At 39.7% G+C, this 17,570-nt stretch overlaps 1 protein-coding gene across 2 annotated transcripts in view; it reads right to left on the reverse strand.

Moving 5' to 3' along the window:
• The window catches only part of KIF13B (kinesin family member 13B), a 203,025-nt gene that overhangs the window by 106,334 nt on the left and 79,121 nt on the right, over positions 1-17,570 (reverse strand). For both annotated transcript variants that reach the window (XM_070480651.1, XM_070480650.1), the window contains exons 7-12: positions 15,187-15,274; positions 12,894-13,028; positions 10,915-11,027; positions 9,669-9,780; positions 2,127-2,339; positions 474-584 (exon numbers count right to left, since the gene is read on the reverse strand). In XM_070480651.1, coding sequence (XP_070336752.1) covers positions 474-584; positions 2,127-2,339; positions 9,669-9,780; positions 10,915-11,027; positions 12,894-13,028; positions 15,187-15,274 — 772 coding nt within the window. The remainder of the gene's footprint in view (positions 1-473; positions 585-2,126; positions 2,340-9,668; positions 9,781-10,914; positions 11,028-12,893; positions 13,029-15,186; positions 15,275-17,570) is intronic.

Consider the following 17,570-nt stretch of genomic DNA (forward strand, 5'->3'; position numbering starts at 1 on the left):
GACGTGTTTTCAACCCCTGGTCAGGGAACTAGATTCCACATGCCACAACTAAAGATCCTGCAGGCTGCAACAAAAACTCAGGGAAGCCAAACAGCTTTTTTTTTAAATAAACAAATCTGAATTGCTAGATTTGCTACATTCAAATATAAAAGTCAAACATACATTACCATATATAAAATAGATAGCCCATGGGAATTTTTTGTATGATTCAGGGGAACCCAAGCCTGGCGCTCTGTAACAATCCAGAGGGGTGGGATGAGGACAGAGATGGGAGGGAGGTTTGAGAGGGAGGGGACATATGGACACCTATGGATGATTTGTGCTGATGTTTGGCAGAAACCAACAGGATACTGCAAAGCAATTATGTTTCAATTAAAAATAAATTTTTTTAAAAGGGGAACCAGAAACATGCTCAGCATTGCACTGCACTAGCTACCACAAGGTTTCTCTCTCCTTAAGCAGGAATCACGAACCTGGGCGATCTCCTCGGTTTTCCTTAGTTTCTCCTCCCAGGTCACAGTCATTTCCTGGATTAGCTTCTCTGACTCTTCCAGTCGGTCTTTCAGCTCTGGAGATTTCATTGCCTACAAGCAAAATGTTTATTTCATGAAATGGCTGCACGATGTCCTGGAAGAAGGATACTTTCACTAAACCCAAGAGGACCAGAGGAACAATGTGCCTCCTCGAAGCTCTACAGTTCGCTGAGGCTCCTGGCCCACCTACGACACAAGGACGGTCACTGACCCGCACATCCAGACTGTGGGTCACAGACTCATCCGGCTGCCCGGTGCACTTGAACGAAGACTTAACTTCTTCCTTTTCCTCTCACCTATTGCTACTTTGAGGTCTAACTACAATTAGGGAGATAGAGAGTTCGAACTATCAAGGACTTATTTTTTTAAATCCCAGGAGGTTTAGACTCAAGACATGTGATTCATCCTAGTCTTCACTGATGTCTTTGGGTATGTATTCAAGGATACACAGACTAAATATGTACATGCTACAAACTGGATGGCATTATTATACCAGGAAGACACAGAAAATTTCAAAGAATCTTGATGAACTGTAAAATTATTCCTGTAAAAACAGAGTAAGATTCAACAGGCAAAAAATACAATCAAGATAATTATTTTGACCATGTAATTTACTGATGGTCATGAGAAAGAAGAGGTTATGGTCCCAGGTCCAGGAAAGAATTCCACAGGCTGGGAAATCATAGGAACAAAAATGCTCATTAAAGTAGGGATCTTGAATCTGACATTTTATCCCACTTTTGATAAAAAGATAAGCATTTGAAACCATTATATACAGGATGGATAAATAACAAGGTCCCTCTGTAGAACACAGGGAACTATATCCTATGCAAACCATAATGGAAGAGAATATGGAAAAGAACATAAATAACTAAATCACTATACTGGACAGCAGAAATCAACACAACACTGTAAACACACTACACTTCAACAGATTTTTAAAAAACTAAAAAAGATCTGTGATTAGAATTGTGTAGGCTTCAAATTCAGTAACAGAACTATATACTATAGCATGTTTTAATACAAAGGATAGTGACACAGAGCACTATTAAAAAGATGGCTACTTCTCTGCTCTATAATATTTTTTCTTATGAATATAATTAACCGATAACATGAAAAAACTAGATTACTATACTGTGCAAGACCATAGTATTTCTGTTTGGACTTCAACCTGCAAACATATGATTCTACAAAAATCTATTTGATGCCTCTTCTAATCAGCCTATGCCCACTGGCCACCGTGTGCTGCACTATATTAAGTTGTATCTGTTTTTTTCCAAGCACCTCTCTCTCCCCCCTACTCTACCGCTTCTCTCTTGTCTGTCACCTATTCAGTGCAAAGAAATATTTTCTCAGTTACCTTCACTCTCTCCTTCTAGTCAATCCTTTAACACCTGTAAAAACTATCTAAATTTCAACCATGACAATTTATCAGTCTTCCTTTATTACTCATCTCGAATTTCTCTTCCTATAGGAAATCCAAAAATTCTGAGTCGAATATTCATCATTTAGGCCCCAAGGGGAAGACAATTCAGGTTCTAGCTTTACTAGATTTTCCTAGACCCACAGGCGTGGCTCAGCTAGGCCTTATACCTCCGCTTTGGTTAGCTGCTCACGGAGTTTTTCTACTTCTTCCCGGAGATCCCGGATAATCCGTGCGTTGGGATCCTCGTTCACCACAGCGTGGTTCACAATGTGCTTGGCACGATCCGCATACCGTAAGGTTGAAAGGGTTTCGTCATAGTTGTCAGCTGCAGGGCTCACAGTAGCTACCATGGCAGTCTTGCTGTTACCCCCAAGGCTGTCCTGGAGGAGAAGAGAAATTGAATAGCTTTTTCAAGTTGGAAGAAAGCATCATATGGGAACGCTGAAGTCAGAAATGGTGAGATAATGTCCCCAGGTCAAAAACAGATTTAAGGGCAAAGCCAGGACTTAAATACAGGTGACCTGACTCCCAGTCCCTTGCTTTTTCTTCTTTGGCAAGCTACTTTTCTGCAAAAAGGAGCTTTGGTTTTTGAGAAAGAACAGGGAAATATTAATACAGAGAAGCCCCCTTTTATTTCAGTTTGACAAAAATTCATTCTAAGTCAATTTGTCATCTTTTAACAGGCAACATGATACCATAGGTCAGCAGACTGCTCCGAATAAAAAAGGATGCTTCCTTAAATACCTGCAAAATCTCCCTGAGAAGAACTGAACAATTCTAATAGCATTTGATCAAGGAGTGATTGCCTACAGTCTATTCCATAACACCATGTATCCGGAATGTCTATGAAGCTTAAATGATGTCTCAGAAAGTGGTGCTGTTACAAGCTATTGAGCTCCTTGTACCTTTTTTTTTTAAAAACATAAGGAATAATTACGGTCTTATTAAACAAAAGATACATTGAAGGTACTACATCTTATTCCCTCTGACAGCACTTCAAATACTACTAAAACAGGCTTCCAAGTTCTGTACAACCACTTCTAGAGTTCAGACAAGGGTGCTAAAAAATAAAAAGATATTCAGCTCCATTATACAAAACTGCTAACTAAATAAGTGAGTTTTAGAATGGGCTCCAACCAATTCAAAAATCGACTTTCCCTTGACAGCATTAAAAATAACTAGATGTAACTTGGAATTACAAAATGAGACTTGGAAAGTCAGATCTACCCCACACCACTTTACCACACAAAGGCTACATGAACTCCAACTGCAGGAGGCGGCCTCCAAGATGACCCCCCAGAGATCTTGCCTCCTGGAATTCACACCTGGGGTCTCCCCTTTCCCCAAATGTGGGCAGGAATTGCTGATCTGCCTCTGAGGAAGAGAACACAGAAGTGATGGCCTGCCACGTCTGAGACTAGGTTACAAAAGACTGGCTTCTTGGGACTTCCCTGACTGTCCGGTGATAAAGCATCCGCCTGCCAATGCAGGGGACATGGGTTCGATCCCTGGTCCGGGAAGATCCCACATGCCATGGGGCAGCTAAGCCTGTGCACCACAACTAGTGAGCCTGTGCCCCACAACGAGAGAAGCTACCGCAACGAGGAGCCCGCGGACTGCAGAGCATCCCTCGCTTGCCACAACTAGAGAAACCCTGCACACAGCAACGAAGACCCAGTGCAGGAAAAAATAAATTAAATAAAAAAGTTTAAAACAAGAACAGGCTGGCTTCTTTTGTGCATGTCTTCTTTAACTCTGAAAGAAACCACTGCCATGAAGTGAAGCAGCCCCAGAAAGAGACCACGGAGGTGAGTTTGGGAACACATCTTCTGAAGCCTGTCCACCAGCACTCAGGTGAGCAGATCCAACCCCGGCAGCCTGGCAAGGACTGCAGCCACGGGAGACACCCCCGCCAGAATACTTGGGCAGCACCCGGAATCCTGCCCAGAGGAACTGAGATAATGGGTGATGGCTGTTCTCAGCTGCTAAGTCTTGGGGTATTACACAGCTATAGGTATACACCGGCCCTGGATGAGAGTTACCTGGAAGACTTGATTCAGCACACCCTCTCACCAGTGAAGTATCACTGAATTACAGACTCACAATATTACAGAGAACATTCAAATAGCCCATTTAAGAGGAATTCATTAGGTCATAAGAAAGCCAACCCTATTTTGGGATAGCATCAACCAATATAAAATTCTTTTTTTTTTTATTTTCTGGCCAAGCCGTGTGGCATGGAGGGTCTCAGTTTCCTGACCAGGGATCATATCTGTGCTCTGCGCATTGGGAACATGAAGTCTTAACCACTAGACCATCAGGGAGGTCTCCCAAATTCTCACTTTTGAAGATAGAAATTTTTTCCAGTATCAACATATCTAAAATTTGTTTAAACAACCTGTGTTTAAACTCTGTGCGTAGATGATTTAGTCCTCAGCCTTGTGTGAATTAATTATTATCCCCATTTTACTGATGAAAAACCAGAGGTTTGTTGTGACAAAGGAGGTTAAACAACCTGCCTATAGATCCAGAACGAGTAAACAGAAAATATTCCAACCTAGTTGTATTCTACCTTCCAACCCATTATGATTTCCATCCCCCTATAGCTACCCACAATAGCACAGGAACAAAACAACACTTGGCAACACAGAGAGAGTTCAGACCTGAAATCTTTCCAAATTGTTCTGTCCTAGTGCCAGAAACAAAATAATTCCCAACATACTGCTAACAGTTCAATATAATCACTAACAATATGTCCACTTATTCATCCATTACTAAGATTTTGGTTTTCCACAGGAAACATAGCTAAGATAATTATATCTTTGAAGAAAGTACTCTTCAAAGCATGAAAAGGAAGGAAATAAAAGTAATCTGGGCTTTAGGAAGCAAAGGCAGTTTCTAGAAAGTCTGGGTGGAACTGCTCGCTTCACTCCACTCCTAGACACGACCATACATTACCGGTACCCAGCCTTGGCAATTTGCAGAAAAAATGTCAAGAAAAATCCCATGCATGGTAATATTATATATTATATATATATATATTATATACCAAGATCACAGGAGTTACATCTCTGGTTGGAATTCAGTCCACAAGCAGCACCACGTTAAGACCGCCCTTCTAAAGCACTGCATTCTCTCAGCCCACACCAATAGCAAATGCTACTGGGGAAAAGCAGATTCCTAACAATGACTACCACAGGAGAAAAGCATGTGTATTGTGCTTCAATTTGTGCTGAGGAAAGGAAACCTGGCAAATGACAAATATTTGATATTTTAAAAGAGCTTGTGCCTGAGGAACAATATGCTTATATTCAAAAATGGCCTCATGCCACCAGCAAAAAGGAAACAGCAACAAAAGAACTGGCACTCATTCAAGAAGAAAGTAGAATGCCTCTTGTTTACTCTTTAATTGTTTAATTAGGCAAATCCGATGAGCTTTGTTTTGGCAATGACAAATTAAATGGACATAAGAAAGAAATTTGATTTTGGAAGTCGGAATTTTTTGAAGCTGAGAGAACTCTCTGAAGTCATCTAATGGAGTCTCTTCATTTTACAGATGAGAAATTGAGACCCAGGGAGATTTACAGGCTCACCAAAGGTCATAATGCTAGTGCAGAGAAGAGCTGAAATTATTCATTCATTCAGCTCTTCATGGAGTTTACCATCTAGAGGGTGATGCTGGTGAGCAAATACTATAGGCTACAAACTAAAGTAGGGATGAATACAATACGGTCCAGGAAGACAGAAAAAGAGCAGAAAGCACAGCCCTCAAAGGTTAGGAAAGACTCCCAGAGAAAGTGACATTTGACACCTAAATATGAATAAGCATCACTGGGGTAAAGGGGATGGAGAGGAAAGTGTGAAGCAGGGTGGAAGAGAGGAGCAAGGATGTGCCCGGCAGAGTAAGAGCAAAGTCTTCATCACTCGGCTAGACTAGATCATGTCAAGAAGCAAAAGCTGAACAATGAGAAGTCGGGAGGAGCCGAGTAAACCACAAGTCTGTAAAGAATTTGGACTAACATAAGGCCCTCTGGAGAGTTACCGAAGAGATTAAAGTTTAAGAAGAGCATTGATTTAGAAAGACAGCAACCTCACTAAAGAACAGGATGGACTAGGAAAACTCAGGAAAGGAGTTTCAATCATCCAGGAGAGAGAAGAAACCCTTCATTATTCATTAGGGAAGTGGCAGTGAGGGTGCAAAAACAAATGAATTGGAAGGACTTCCCCCTGGTGGTCCAGTGGTTAAGAGTCTGCCTTGCAATGCAGGGGACAGTGGTTCCATCCCTGGTCAGGGAACTAAGATCCCACATGTCTCTGAGCAGCTGAGACCATGCACCGCGTGCCACGGTGGGAGAGTCCGTGTGCCAGCAATGAGAGACCCTGCATGACACGACAAAGATCCCACAGGCTGCAACCAAGACCCAGTGCAGCTGAGTAAGCAAGTAATGTTAAAAATAAATAATCTTTTAAAAGTAGGTGCATTTGAAAGATAATCATTATTGGAGCATTCATTATCAGTAGTTATCTGATGTTAAAGAGACACATTTAGAAAGTTACAGAGATAACTTTATTAAGAAAGTTATTAAGATCATCTTAATACGAAACGGTTCTCTACTGACCACTGGCCGAATGAGTAAGCATTCAAACACGCCTGTGAGAAAAGGCAATCTCATCAATCAACCCCCCTCAAGTCACCAAGAGTGATCAGTTTCTCTCTAAGATGCTGTAACAGGGAGAGCAGGACATAATTAATAATGCATATACAATGCAAAAAAATTAAAAAGTTTCAAATCTTATAAAGGATGAGCAATTTTATGAGTTCCATGAAAGTTACATTGGAGAATAGTAGAATTGTACCAAGTTAAACAAGGATGAAGGAGAGTTAGACTAATTAAGAACTAAAGAAGGGAAAATCAACAGGGACATAGAAGGCACTTCAAAGGAGAATGATATGTGTATCAGTGGATTCTAAGAGGCTATGGGGAAAATCATTTAAACTCTGGTGTATTTTTACATAAATGCCCTACTTATGCCCTTACTGAAAAAAAATCATGTAGTTTTTTAGAAAAGATATGAAGGAAACTATGCATTTTTTTAGCCTAAGGATGAACATATAGAAAATACAATTACAGGGCCTCCCTGGTGGCTCAGTGGCAAAGAACCTGCCTGCCAATGAAAGACACACAGGTTTGATCCTTGATCTGGGAAGATCCCACATGCTGTGGAGCAACCAAACCCATGTGCCTATTGAGCCTATGCTCTAGAGCCCAGGAGCTGCAACTGGTGAGCCCCAGTGCCTCAACTACTGAGGCCCGTGCCCTGCAATGAGAGAAGCCACTGCAGGGAGAAGCCTATGCTCCGCACCTAGAGGGTAGCCCTTGCTCACTACAGCTTGAGAAAAGCCCATAGAGCAACAAAAATAAACAAATAAAATTATGCAATAAAAAGTTACAATTATAGCCTAGTTTTATCAAAGATAAAAGGAGCTTCTTTTTTTTTTTTCCTTTAAAAAGAAGTGTTTAGTTTTGCTCAAGTTCAATTATATTCAACAGTTTCTATCACTTTTGGTAGTGCTTCTCTTTCTAATGGAAAGAAACCTTTGGTAAGAAGAGCATAGCCTGGGCAACAGTGGATGGCAGCAAGGTCAGCCCTGGATTCCAGTCTTGGTTCTCTCACTTGCTGGTTCTGCATATGTTGCCGCATCTGTCAAATGGGAACACTATCACCTGCCTTCCAAGGAGGCGTGGTACATGATTCTCCTGACCCAAACTCTCCTGACTTCCAGCCTATCTATGGGATGGACACTCAATAATTAACCTAGGCCATGTTAACTATGTCAAGTAACTTAACAGAAGATTTTTCTTTATTGTTAGGTTAAATGGACTGAAGTAGCAATATCAGAACAATACAGCAATGAAAATATTCTTTTAAATCACACACATCCAGAAATTATCATGAATGGCAGGAGATGTTTCTAACGAAAAGTGTGAGGAAGAAGTATCTCATTGAGAATTTCTTCTGGAAATGAAACAAAGGAGATTTCAAGATAAATTACTAACACAGGAAGACCAGACAATTATTTCCTCAGTAATTAAGTGTTTTATATACTGTATGCTTTTAATTCAAGAGTTATTTACAAGCATTTTTTTTCTTTTTTAAAAAATTTATTTTTAATTGGAGGATAACTGCTTTACAATATTACATTGGTTTCTGCTATACAGCAATGTGAATCAGCCTACAAGTGGTTTCAAAATCAAATTTTGTTTATCCTTTTGTTTTTAATGTCTATTTTTATTGCATTTTGGCCAAAGGAAGTAAGCCAGCTGATTTTCTACTGTGGCAAATTTCACTTAATCAGGTGTGCTCAAATGGTGTTAAGAGTTTTAGAAAGCAAAGGTGACCACTAAGCAAGCCCTTGAGAGGATGGAGAAACTAGGAGGAAATCCCTCTTCCGTCATAAGCACAGGTCCCTAAACATGTCAAGCGTAACTCAGAAGCTGTGTGCTTCCCTATGCTGACTGCACTCACCTCATCTTTACATGCTCAACCGCTAGTACAGTAACAGGTATTCAATAAATTCCTGACCAAGGAAATCAAGAGAATAGGCCAACATAAAACTAAACAGGGCTCATAAAACTATTTTTCAATTTTAAAAACATTTTTTTAAAGAGCATTAGGTACAGGACTTCCCAGGTGGTCCAGACGCCAAGCTTCCAGTGCAAGGGGCATGGGTTCGATCTCAAGCTGGGAAACTAAATTTCCACATGCCATGTGGCACAGCCAAGAAAATTTAAAAATAAAAATGCTAAAAAGACTTCTTTGAAAATGGAAGAAAAAAAAAGAGCATTAAGGTAAAATATCTTTTTCCGGGTTGGCAACTTCATAAGGAGTTAAACTGTCACTAGATTTTTATATCCTCTACCTTCCAGCCCAATACCCAAGCCATCATGGCGACTTGATCAAGACAAAAGGGAACCTTGAAGACTAGAAGAAACCTGGAAACAGTCTCTCCCTTCAAACTCCTATTACATGTCATTTCCATCTCTCCCATGAAATCACCAGCTCGTGGTATAGTGTTCTGTGCACACATCTCTCCCTTACTAGACTGAGGGATTACAGGACAAGGAGTGTCCAGCATTTCCTCACATCCTCCTCAGAGCACTTCATACAGTTTTCTTCTTCCTCATTTCCATTCCTCTCATTCACGCTGAATCAGTTAACGAGTGAATGACTGTGTGCTCTACTCTCTGCCCTTTAACAGCAGCTTTAAGAAGCCAAAAGCAAACCAAAATGATCATGAGTAGTCCGGAAGTTAAACAGGAAAACAAGGTCCAAAAAGTACATCAGACACAAGGAGTCAGTAAGAAGGCTGGAGCGGTCCAGCTAAGCCCGGAAGGCAGTGGAAACCCCGACCCACTCGGCTGTGAGACTGGCACTCGCTCTTTATTCTGGTCCCCAAGTCTTAGAGGTGACAGTGCAATTGATTCCATGCGCCCCAAGCCCCCACTGCTTCCAGGTTCTGGTGAAATCAGGAAGAAACCTATGCTTAAACCATTAAAGTTATAACCACCATGTAAGAGTCTAATGATTATAAATTTGAACACTGATGTAGGAAATTATAATTGGGAGAAATCAAGAGTCTACTCTTTATTATTCCTTTTTTACCAACCACCAAGAGAATCCCAGAAAGGGGGTTAAAGATGACTTACTTTGAGCAGCCAAGTGAGAACTGAATCACGGTATGGAACAAATTTATTCTTGCTTTTGCCAGCACCCTGATCTGCTAGGGCTGAGATAACCAGACCCAGGGTTGTGAGGGACCTGCATGTGCAACAAACCATAATCATCATAAAAACCTGAGAATATCAAATGTCACATTTAAGCACAAAGATTGAACACCAAGATGCCTTTGTGCCACCCTGACAATAGCACTTCTGTCAGCATTTTGCTGCTCAGGTTAAGAACACACAAACTCTAATAGCTGATAGCCTTCTAATACTACTGTAAGCTATAAAATTGCTTAGTTTGATTTTTTTTTTCATTTTTGTATAAAGAAAATGTAAGCTATAAACCACTAGGGCAAAATAATGACACAAATACCATATATCTTTAAGAAAGGAAGCCATGAACACAATGCAATTAACTAAAACATAGTACAAGGCAAAAACATTCCTACATATATAAATACATAACAGCATGCATCTGGATGATGGTGTTCTATGATCTCCAGTTGGTTACTGATGACTGTCTTGCTATGTGTCCTTCTGGGAGCCACAAAGATGGAAAAGATTCCCGCCCACTAACAGGGGCTAGCAATTTAGCTTAATTTAGCTTAAGGTAAGAAAATATGTAACCATATGTAGGACTTGATGCACCAAATATTATTTTGTAAAGTAAAATCTTGGTATAAATAAGGACCACAGTTGTCATAAAAGGAAAAGTCCAATGTGGTCGGTACACATGCCACTGTTTGTTCAGACACACCCATGCCAAGGTTCTGATACTGTAATTATATCTGTTCTCTTCTATAGCTTAGACCAGTGGCGCGCACCTTGAGGGTGACTGTGTCTCCACAGGGAGCACCCGGCAATACCTGTAGATAACCCGGGTTGTCACAACCCGGGGTTGGGGACGGCAGGAACTGGCGCCCCCTAGTGAGCAGAGGTCAGGGGCACGCTACCAGGCCCAGGACTGCTCCCTGGACAGTTCCCGGCCCGAACCGCGGCAGGGCTGCCCTTGGAGAACCTTCGACTTGACTGAGGCTGTGCTCCTGGGCCCCAGCAGACATCTCAACAAAACAGAGAATAGGCTCGGCCCTTAAAAATTACTATGAAAAAAGTTCTATTTATTCTTTATAGCCTCATTCATTCCAGAATCCTATTCTTTAAAAACTACACCAGTTCCCTCTTTGGGCTAAGTCACCGCAGCAATGGGGCGGGCTTCCAGACAACGCACTTGTTGATGTTGCTGCCCTCTTTCAGCCGGTCACCTGCCGCTCCTGTTTTCGTTGCTCGCTCGCTGCCAGCTAAATCAACCAAGCTCAGCTTGCCCACTTTCTCTCCAGAAGTCTAGGGAGCAAATAAACAAATACTAAAAGTTAAAGAACACAGAAAGTGGTACATTTCTACCAAATGAGTTTACTGTCTGAATCCTTTTTAAAGCATATTTGTCATTTTAAAATTAATTTGGGCTGCTACAAAACAGTGTAAGAAAACTAAACAACCCAGTGGTAGATACATACAAAATCATACACAACTACTAATCCAGAGAGAAAATTATCTCCAAAAAAACACCCAAAAAAACACAGTGACTCCAAAATGGTACATTTTGAAGGGAACCCAACAAAACTTTCACAGATAAGTATATAAAAGCATTACAAGTATAAATTTTAATATATGAGACTGTGCTTAAAATTTCATATATACTTACCAATAATCCCGAGAAAATATTTGCATTTCTTATGATATTAAAAAAATTTTTTACTTTATCCAACAGAAAGATCCCTCAAAAACCTAATGCATTCTAAAATGTTTTCATATTGTTCATACAATAATTCTCTTTTCCATAATTTCAGGTATTAAGTTTACATATTTTCCTGGTTAAGGTATTTATACATACTGACATTTTCCTTTATCAAAAATATTCTATTATCAAATCACAGACATAACCAATATTCTATACTTTAGCAGCAATATAAGAAATGTGAGAAACCTCATTTCTGGATCATTTTTTAAAACTTTCTTTTAAAATATACATTTATATTTATTTCCATAAACAAACATGTTACTAACAAAAGGGAATTCAGCTTCCCAAATCAAAAGTACTTTTGGTTTGAAAAAAAAAATGTCAGAATGTTTTTTGTTTTATGCTGAAAAGGAAATAGAAAACAAAGAACTTTTTGTCATTACACTAATCTTGCTGTGACGGTAAAAGAAGAAAACTATGCTCTCAGCAAACGAAAATCTTGCCAAAATATAGCACTTTGCCAGGGTGATCATTTTAGCTTCTGGTACTTGAAATTGATTCGCTGGAGGGTAATAATAAAATATGCAAAAATTCACATAAGAAGTAAGAGGGGAAAAAAAATGTATTAGTCAATACAGAAGTTTTCAGTGTGGTAGAAGCATATCTATCTCTGGTTCTGTTCATCTTCAAAGGTTTCAAGACCAAATGCTCAAAAAATGATTCTATGAATCTAGAATCTTAGGGTGCAAGTTCTCCAGTGCAACTTACTCCTTCTAACACTCAGCTTTTTAGCATAAGGTAATACTTCAAAGGAAACCTCACTAAATCAGCTAGGGTGTTATTAGCTTATATAATTTGCCATCAGAGTTTAAAGTTCAAAAAACGCTGTGGCACTGTAGGCCATCAGTTGGTATAACTTCTGTTCCAACTTCCTTCAGGTGAAGAGAGTAGAGAGCTAAAACCTACATTTATCAGACTCCCTGCGGCCAGTGTTCAGGATGTGATTTCGACTCTGTCAATCAGATATTCTTGCTTCAAATTTAAAAAGCAGAAACACAGTAGAGGTCATCCCCCTGGCCCATTCTGGGCTGGCACGCAGGAATATGGGTATATGATGGGTCACAGCTCTGGGATGTGCCTGGAACTCACAGGTCTGGGGGCAGCCGCAGAGATAGTACTTTCCTCACTGGATGAGATCTGTGCTGTTCTGGAGATTATTCCTAGAGACTGAGTCCAGAAACCATTCTTCAGTAGGTCTATCAACACCTGTGGTAATCATCCAATTCCCTCCACTCAATCCTTTCTGTTTACCTAGAGTGGCTTCTATTTCTTGTCCTGAGTCCTAACTGATACACGTCTGGTTACAACTTTAAGTCATCTAACATGAGAAAGGAATAAGATAAACCATGATCCACTTTAGAAATTGGAAAGAAAGAAAAAAAAAAGAAGTCATGCATCTGAATACCTACCCCAGACTTCACATCGTATAAAGTGTGTGTGAGGGTGATTTTGAACACCGCATGTGATCGGCTGCTCTCCTCATTCATGTTGGTTGCAGCAACTGTACGGGATTTGTTACCCTCGGACATCAAAGACTCGATATCCTACATGGAAACAAGTCATAGACACACATCTTATTATCTAATAAACATGAAAACTCTGCTATGCTACGAAAATGCATTCCAAGTTTTACTGCTTAGTCGGCCACAACTGGAGTTTATATTCTGGTTTTCAATGAACATGAAGCCACATAGAGTACAAGAACCAATACTATCTCTGAAAACACAAAGAAAATACATTATTTACTGTAGGTGTAGAATAAAGTGTCAGCTCTGACCAAGAATTAGGAAACAGTAGGAGCTGCATGTTGAAGTCCCACAGATGGACAAACATGCCTTGCCAGTCCTCATCTCACCTGGAAATTAGAGAATCTTTAGCTTATTTAGTTATAGCAATAGAAGCTATTAAATCAAATCAGACTGTATGAATAAACAGCAAACAAAAATAACTTGTAACCCATCCCTGCAGGCATAGAACTGGATCACCACATTAGTGTATATCTTACCAGACCTGTTTTTAAAAATGAGAACAAGACTAATTTTCTGCATGGATTTACTAAACTTCTTTGCCATTATAGCTAAAATGGAGACAGAAAGATCATGGGATCTTCATTTTTAAAAAAATGTTAAAGGCTCTAAAAAATTTATTTAAGCCATCTGAAACTTGGTTTCATTACAGTGGGGCTCCCCAGGTGGCACTAGTGGTAAACAACGGGCCTGCCAATGCAGGAGACATAAGAGGTGTGGGTTTGACCCCCCAGTCAAGGATATCCCCTGGAGAAGGAATGGCAACCCACTCCAGGATTCTTGCCTGGAGGATCCCATGGACAGAGTCTGGCGGGCTACAGTCCATAGGGTCACAAAGAGTCCGACACGACTGAGTGCCTTAGCAATCATACAAGCAACAATAGAGCTATTACATCTACCTTTCAGGGATTTAATGAGAAACAAGAAAGATACACTTGTGAGAGAGTCTACTAAGGGCTTCCTTTTATCCAGCCTCCTGTACTTCCCAGTAAAGGAGCCCCATCTTTAGCTGAGCACATGGCAGTGGAACTAAGGGGCTGCACTTCTCAGAGGCCACTGCAACTCAGTCTGGCCATATATGCAAATGAGACAAGAGTCTCCTAATAATACCTAACATTTATATGATACCCTAGAGTTTTTGAAGACTTTTCACATGCATCAACTCATCTGATCTCTTCCAGGAAACCTTCCTGGATATTACCCTCCCAAGATACCTACATATCCATTTAAGTTAGGAACTCCTCGTTCAAACTACCATGAATCTGAAATATTCATCTCTCACTGCACTTAAAATCATGTTTGTTTATAATACCTTTAAAACATGTGTAAGCATCTTAAGGAAACGGGCCTCATTCATTTTTTTATTTCTTCAGCACTTAGCACAATGTCTGGCACAGGAGAGATGTTCAATAAATGTTTACTAAATGAAGTACCATTGACCAAATGACAGAATTTGATTCATGAACAAAGGAACTACTGAATCTACTTCAAAAGATAGTCAAGACAATAAAACTAATTTCCATTCTAAAAATGAGGACAGAGAGGCTTGGTGAGATGGAATAAATGTTCCAGAGTCATATAGGAGTCACATGAGAGGACTGTCATCAAATCAAGTCTCTGACTCTTAATTCAATGTATATTACATCACGGCTCACGCCACCCCCATTTCCCCAAAGAGGGAAGCCTAGCAGATTCACACAAAGCATAACTATGATTTCTGAAAATGAAGAGAACTAGTAACTATAAAGGCCATTGAGAGATTTTCTCAAATTAGAAACAGGCTTTGAATTCCAACTACTCAACTCATATTTAATTTCATTAAATCACCAAAATCATAAGCAACATCATTATTTTATGTACTACTGTGGAAGAAAAAAATTCTGCCATTTATCATTTTAAGATACAACTGTAAGGAATATCAGTTTCAGAGCTCATAAAATATGGAAAAAAATGTCTCACAATAGATGAATAGGTATGCCTTGCAAAAATGTATACCTTCTTTCAAAATTGAACCAACTTAATAACCATATATAGCTTTTTAATAAAGAGTTTTGTAAAAAAGTTGACTTATTAAAATGATGCTATAACTTTTTTAATTGCAAAAAAAATCACAAATTCAACAACAACAAAATTTGCTACTGTGAATCTTAGCAGTTGACATAAAGGATGCTGTTACCTTGTAGCTTGTGACAGCCAGTTTAGACAGTCCATCCACATAGGGTCCCAACACACTGTGCTCTCTGACTTTTAACGTCTGACGGCTTCTGCTCGTTAAAAACAATAGAAACGATTTTCAAACAATAACCTGTTTAGAAAAAGACTCAACCACGGCTCCATAAAAATACAGACTGAATTCAATAAAGATCCCAAATAAATAGAACAAACAGACTTGATCCCAGAAGAATTTAAAACAAAACTTAAGATTCTTGACTAGTAAGAAAAACTTCATAATGGGGTAAAATATCACATAATTCAAAAGGGTACACTGTGGGATGTCCACTACCACAAAGAATGCAGAGTTGAATAAATACAAACAATCTGCTTGTCACATCACAGAATGCGGCACAGAGAGCAGAAAACTAAATAAATGTAAACTGCGCCAGAAAGAAAGTGACAGACCAGTCTCAATCGTGAATAAAGACAAACACAGAGAGACAAAGAGAAAGACAGCAGGCTGAATCTAACAGTGATTTAAAAACATAAAACTGGACTGCCTGGGGCTGCGAGGTGGTTTAAACATTGAGAAAAGATTCATGTCTTTTATCACAATGATAAGACTAAAGAGGGGAAAAAAAATCATTTCTGTAAAATGATTTCAATAAACTGAAAATGATTCAGTAAAATTAAATACTCATGAGTTAAACAATAAATAAATAAACCTCTTACAAACAAGGAACTAATAAAACCAGTAAAGGGAACCTGACAAAACCCCACAGCTTACAGCGTACTTAATGATATCAACCAAAAAATAATAAGGATATTTGTTACTGGCTAACTCTATGTGAAAAAAGCTCTTCACAAAGTATAAACATTACATTTTTTTTTTTTTTTTTGGCTGTACCATGCATCTTTGGATCTTAGCTCCCCAACCAGGGACTGAATCTAGGCCCCAGCACTGAAAGTGCCCAGTTCTAACTACTTAACCACCAAGGAATTCCCTAAACACTGCAATTTTTAAAAAGAATACTGATGGTAAGATTAGAAATGAGTCTTGTTCTATGTAACTCATTAGTTTCTAATGATTTAGAATCTACAGTATCCTAGGATCAATCACCAAAACTTACTACTATAAAACTGTATATAAAAGTGCATAAGGGGTATTCAACTTAGTTCTGATCTCTGGATACATATTCTATTACAACTTTTTTCATTTTCCCCTATTTCTTAAAGATAGTGCATACTCCATTATCTCTTGAGTAAAATATAACTACATTACTATACATAGTACATGGTGAATTAATAAAATCAGTACTTGAATAAAGTAACGAGGTTCTCTCAAACAATCCTTCATTGAAAAGGAATCATAGAGCTTTTAATTCACTCATTTTGGCTCTTCAGAAACACTACAGAAATTCTCAAGAAACTTTCATGAAGGAAACAACCACAGCTAACACTTACTGAGCACTTACTTTGTGCCAGTAAATATTCTAAGATCTCAGTCTATCTTCCATGACAGGCCTCTGAGATATTACGTAATGTTATTACCCCTTCTGGACAAATGAGGTCTAGAAAGCATAAGGAACTTGCTCAGTAGGTAACAAGTAGAAGACCGGGATCCAGAGCCAGGTGATTCCAAAGCACATGTAGTTAACTACTAAACTATACACAAGACAGACATATAAGATATTATTAAAGACTTAGCAAATCGTAGATAGTGAAGCTCAAGTTAGGGCTTCCCAGGTGGCTCAGTGGTAAAGAACCCACCTGCCAATGCAGGAGACTAGAGTTCGATCCCTGGGCTGGGAAGATTCCCTAGCATAGGAAAATGGCAGCCCACTCCAGTATTCTCGCCTGGGAAATGCCATGGAAGAGGGGCATGGTAGGCTACAGTCCACGGGACTGCAGAAGAGGCAGATGCAACCAAGCACGCACGCACGCAAAGCTCAAGCTATTCACACAAGCACTGTGGAGTATGAACATGAGAATGAAGTCAGCTAAGAATTTCTGGAAAGAGAGGTATAGGGTCTCAAGGGAAGTGACGCTCTTCAGAGATGAAGGTGCAAGAAAAAGTACTGAGGGCAGAACAGGACAAGTATGGGGCACAATATTCAGCAAATGTGGGTACCCAGGCCATGGTCTTCCCCTCTCTGGACTCTGGTTTCCTGTTTTGACATCTGTACATCTGTTCTCCAGGCCACTGGACAGCTGGGTCCCTTTTCAAATCCCGACTTCTCCACATCTCCACACTCAGGCACAGCTGTCCTCTATGCCTGAATTGTTCTCACCCAGCTTCTCAGTAACAAACTCCTACTCAGCACAAAATTCATCAAGCACTCAGGGAAATCGTCCCTTCTCCCCTGAGCAAAGACAGTCACTCCCTCTTTGCTCTCACCTATTTTG

Source organism: Odocoileus virginianus, chromosome 18, assembly GCF_023699985.2.
Source record: "Odocoileus virginianus isolate 20LAN1187 ecotype Illinois chromosome 18, Ovbor_1.2, whole genome shotgun sequence".
Lineage (NCBI taxonomy): Eukaryota > Metazoa > Chordata > Mammalia > Artiodactyla > Cervidae > Odocoileus > Odocoileus virginianus.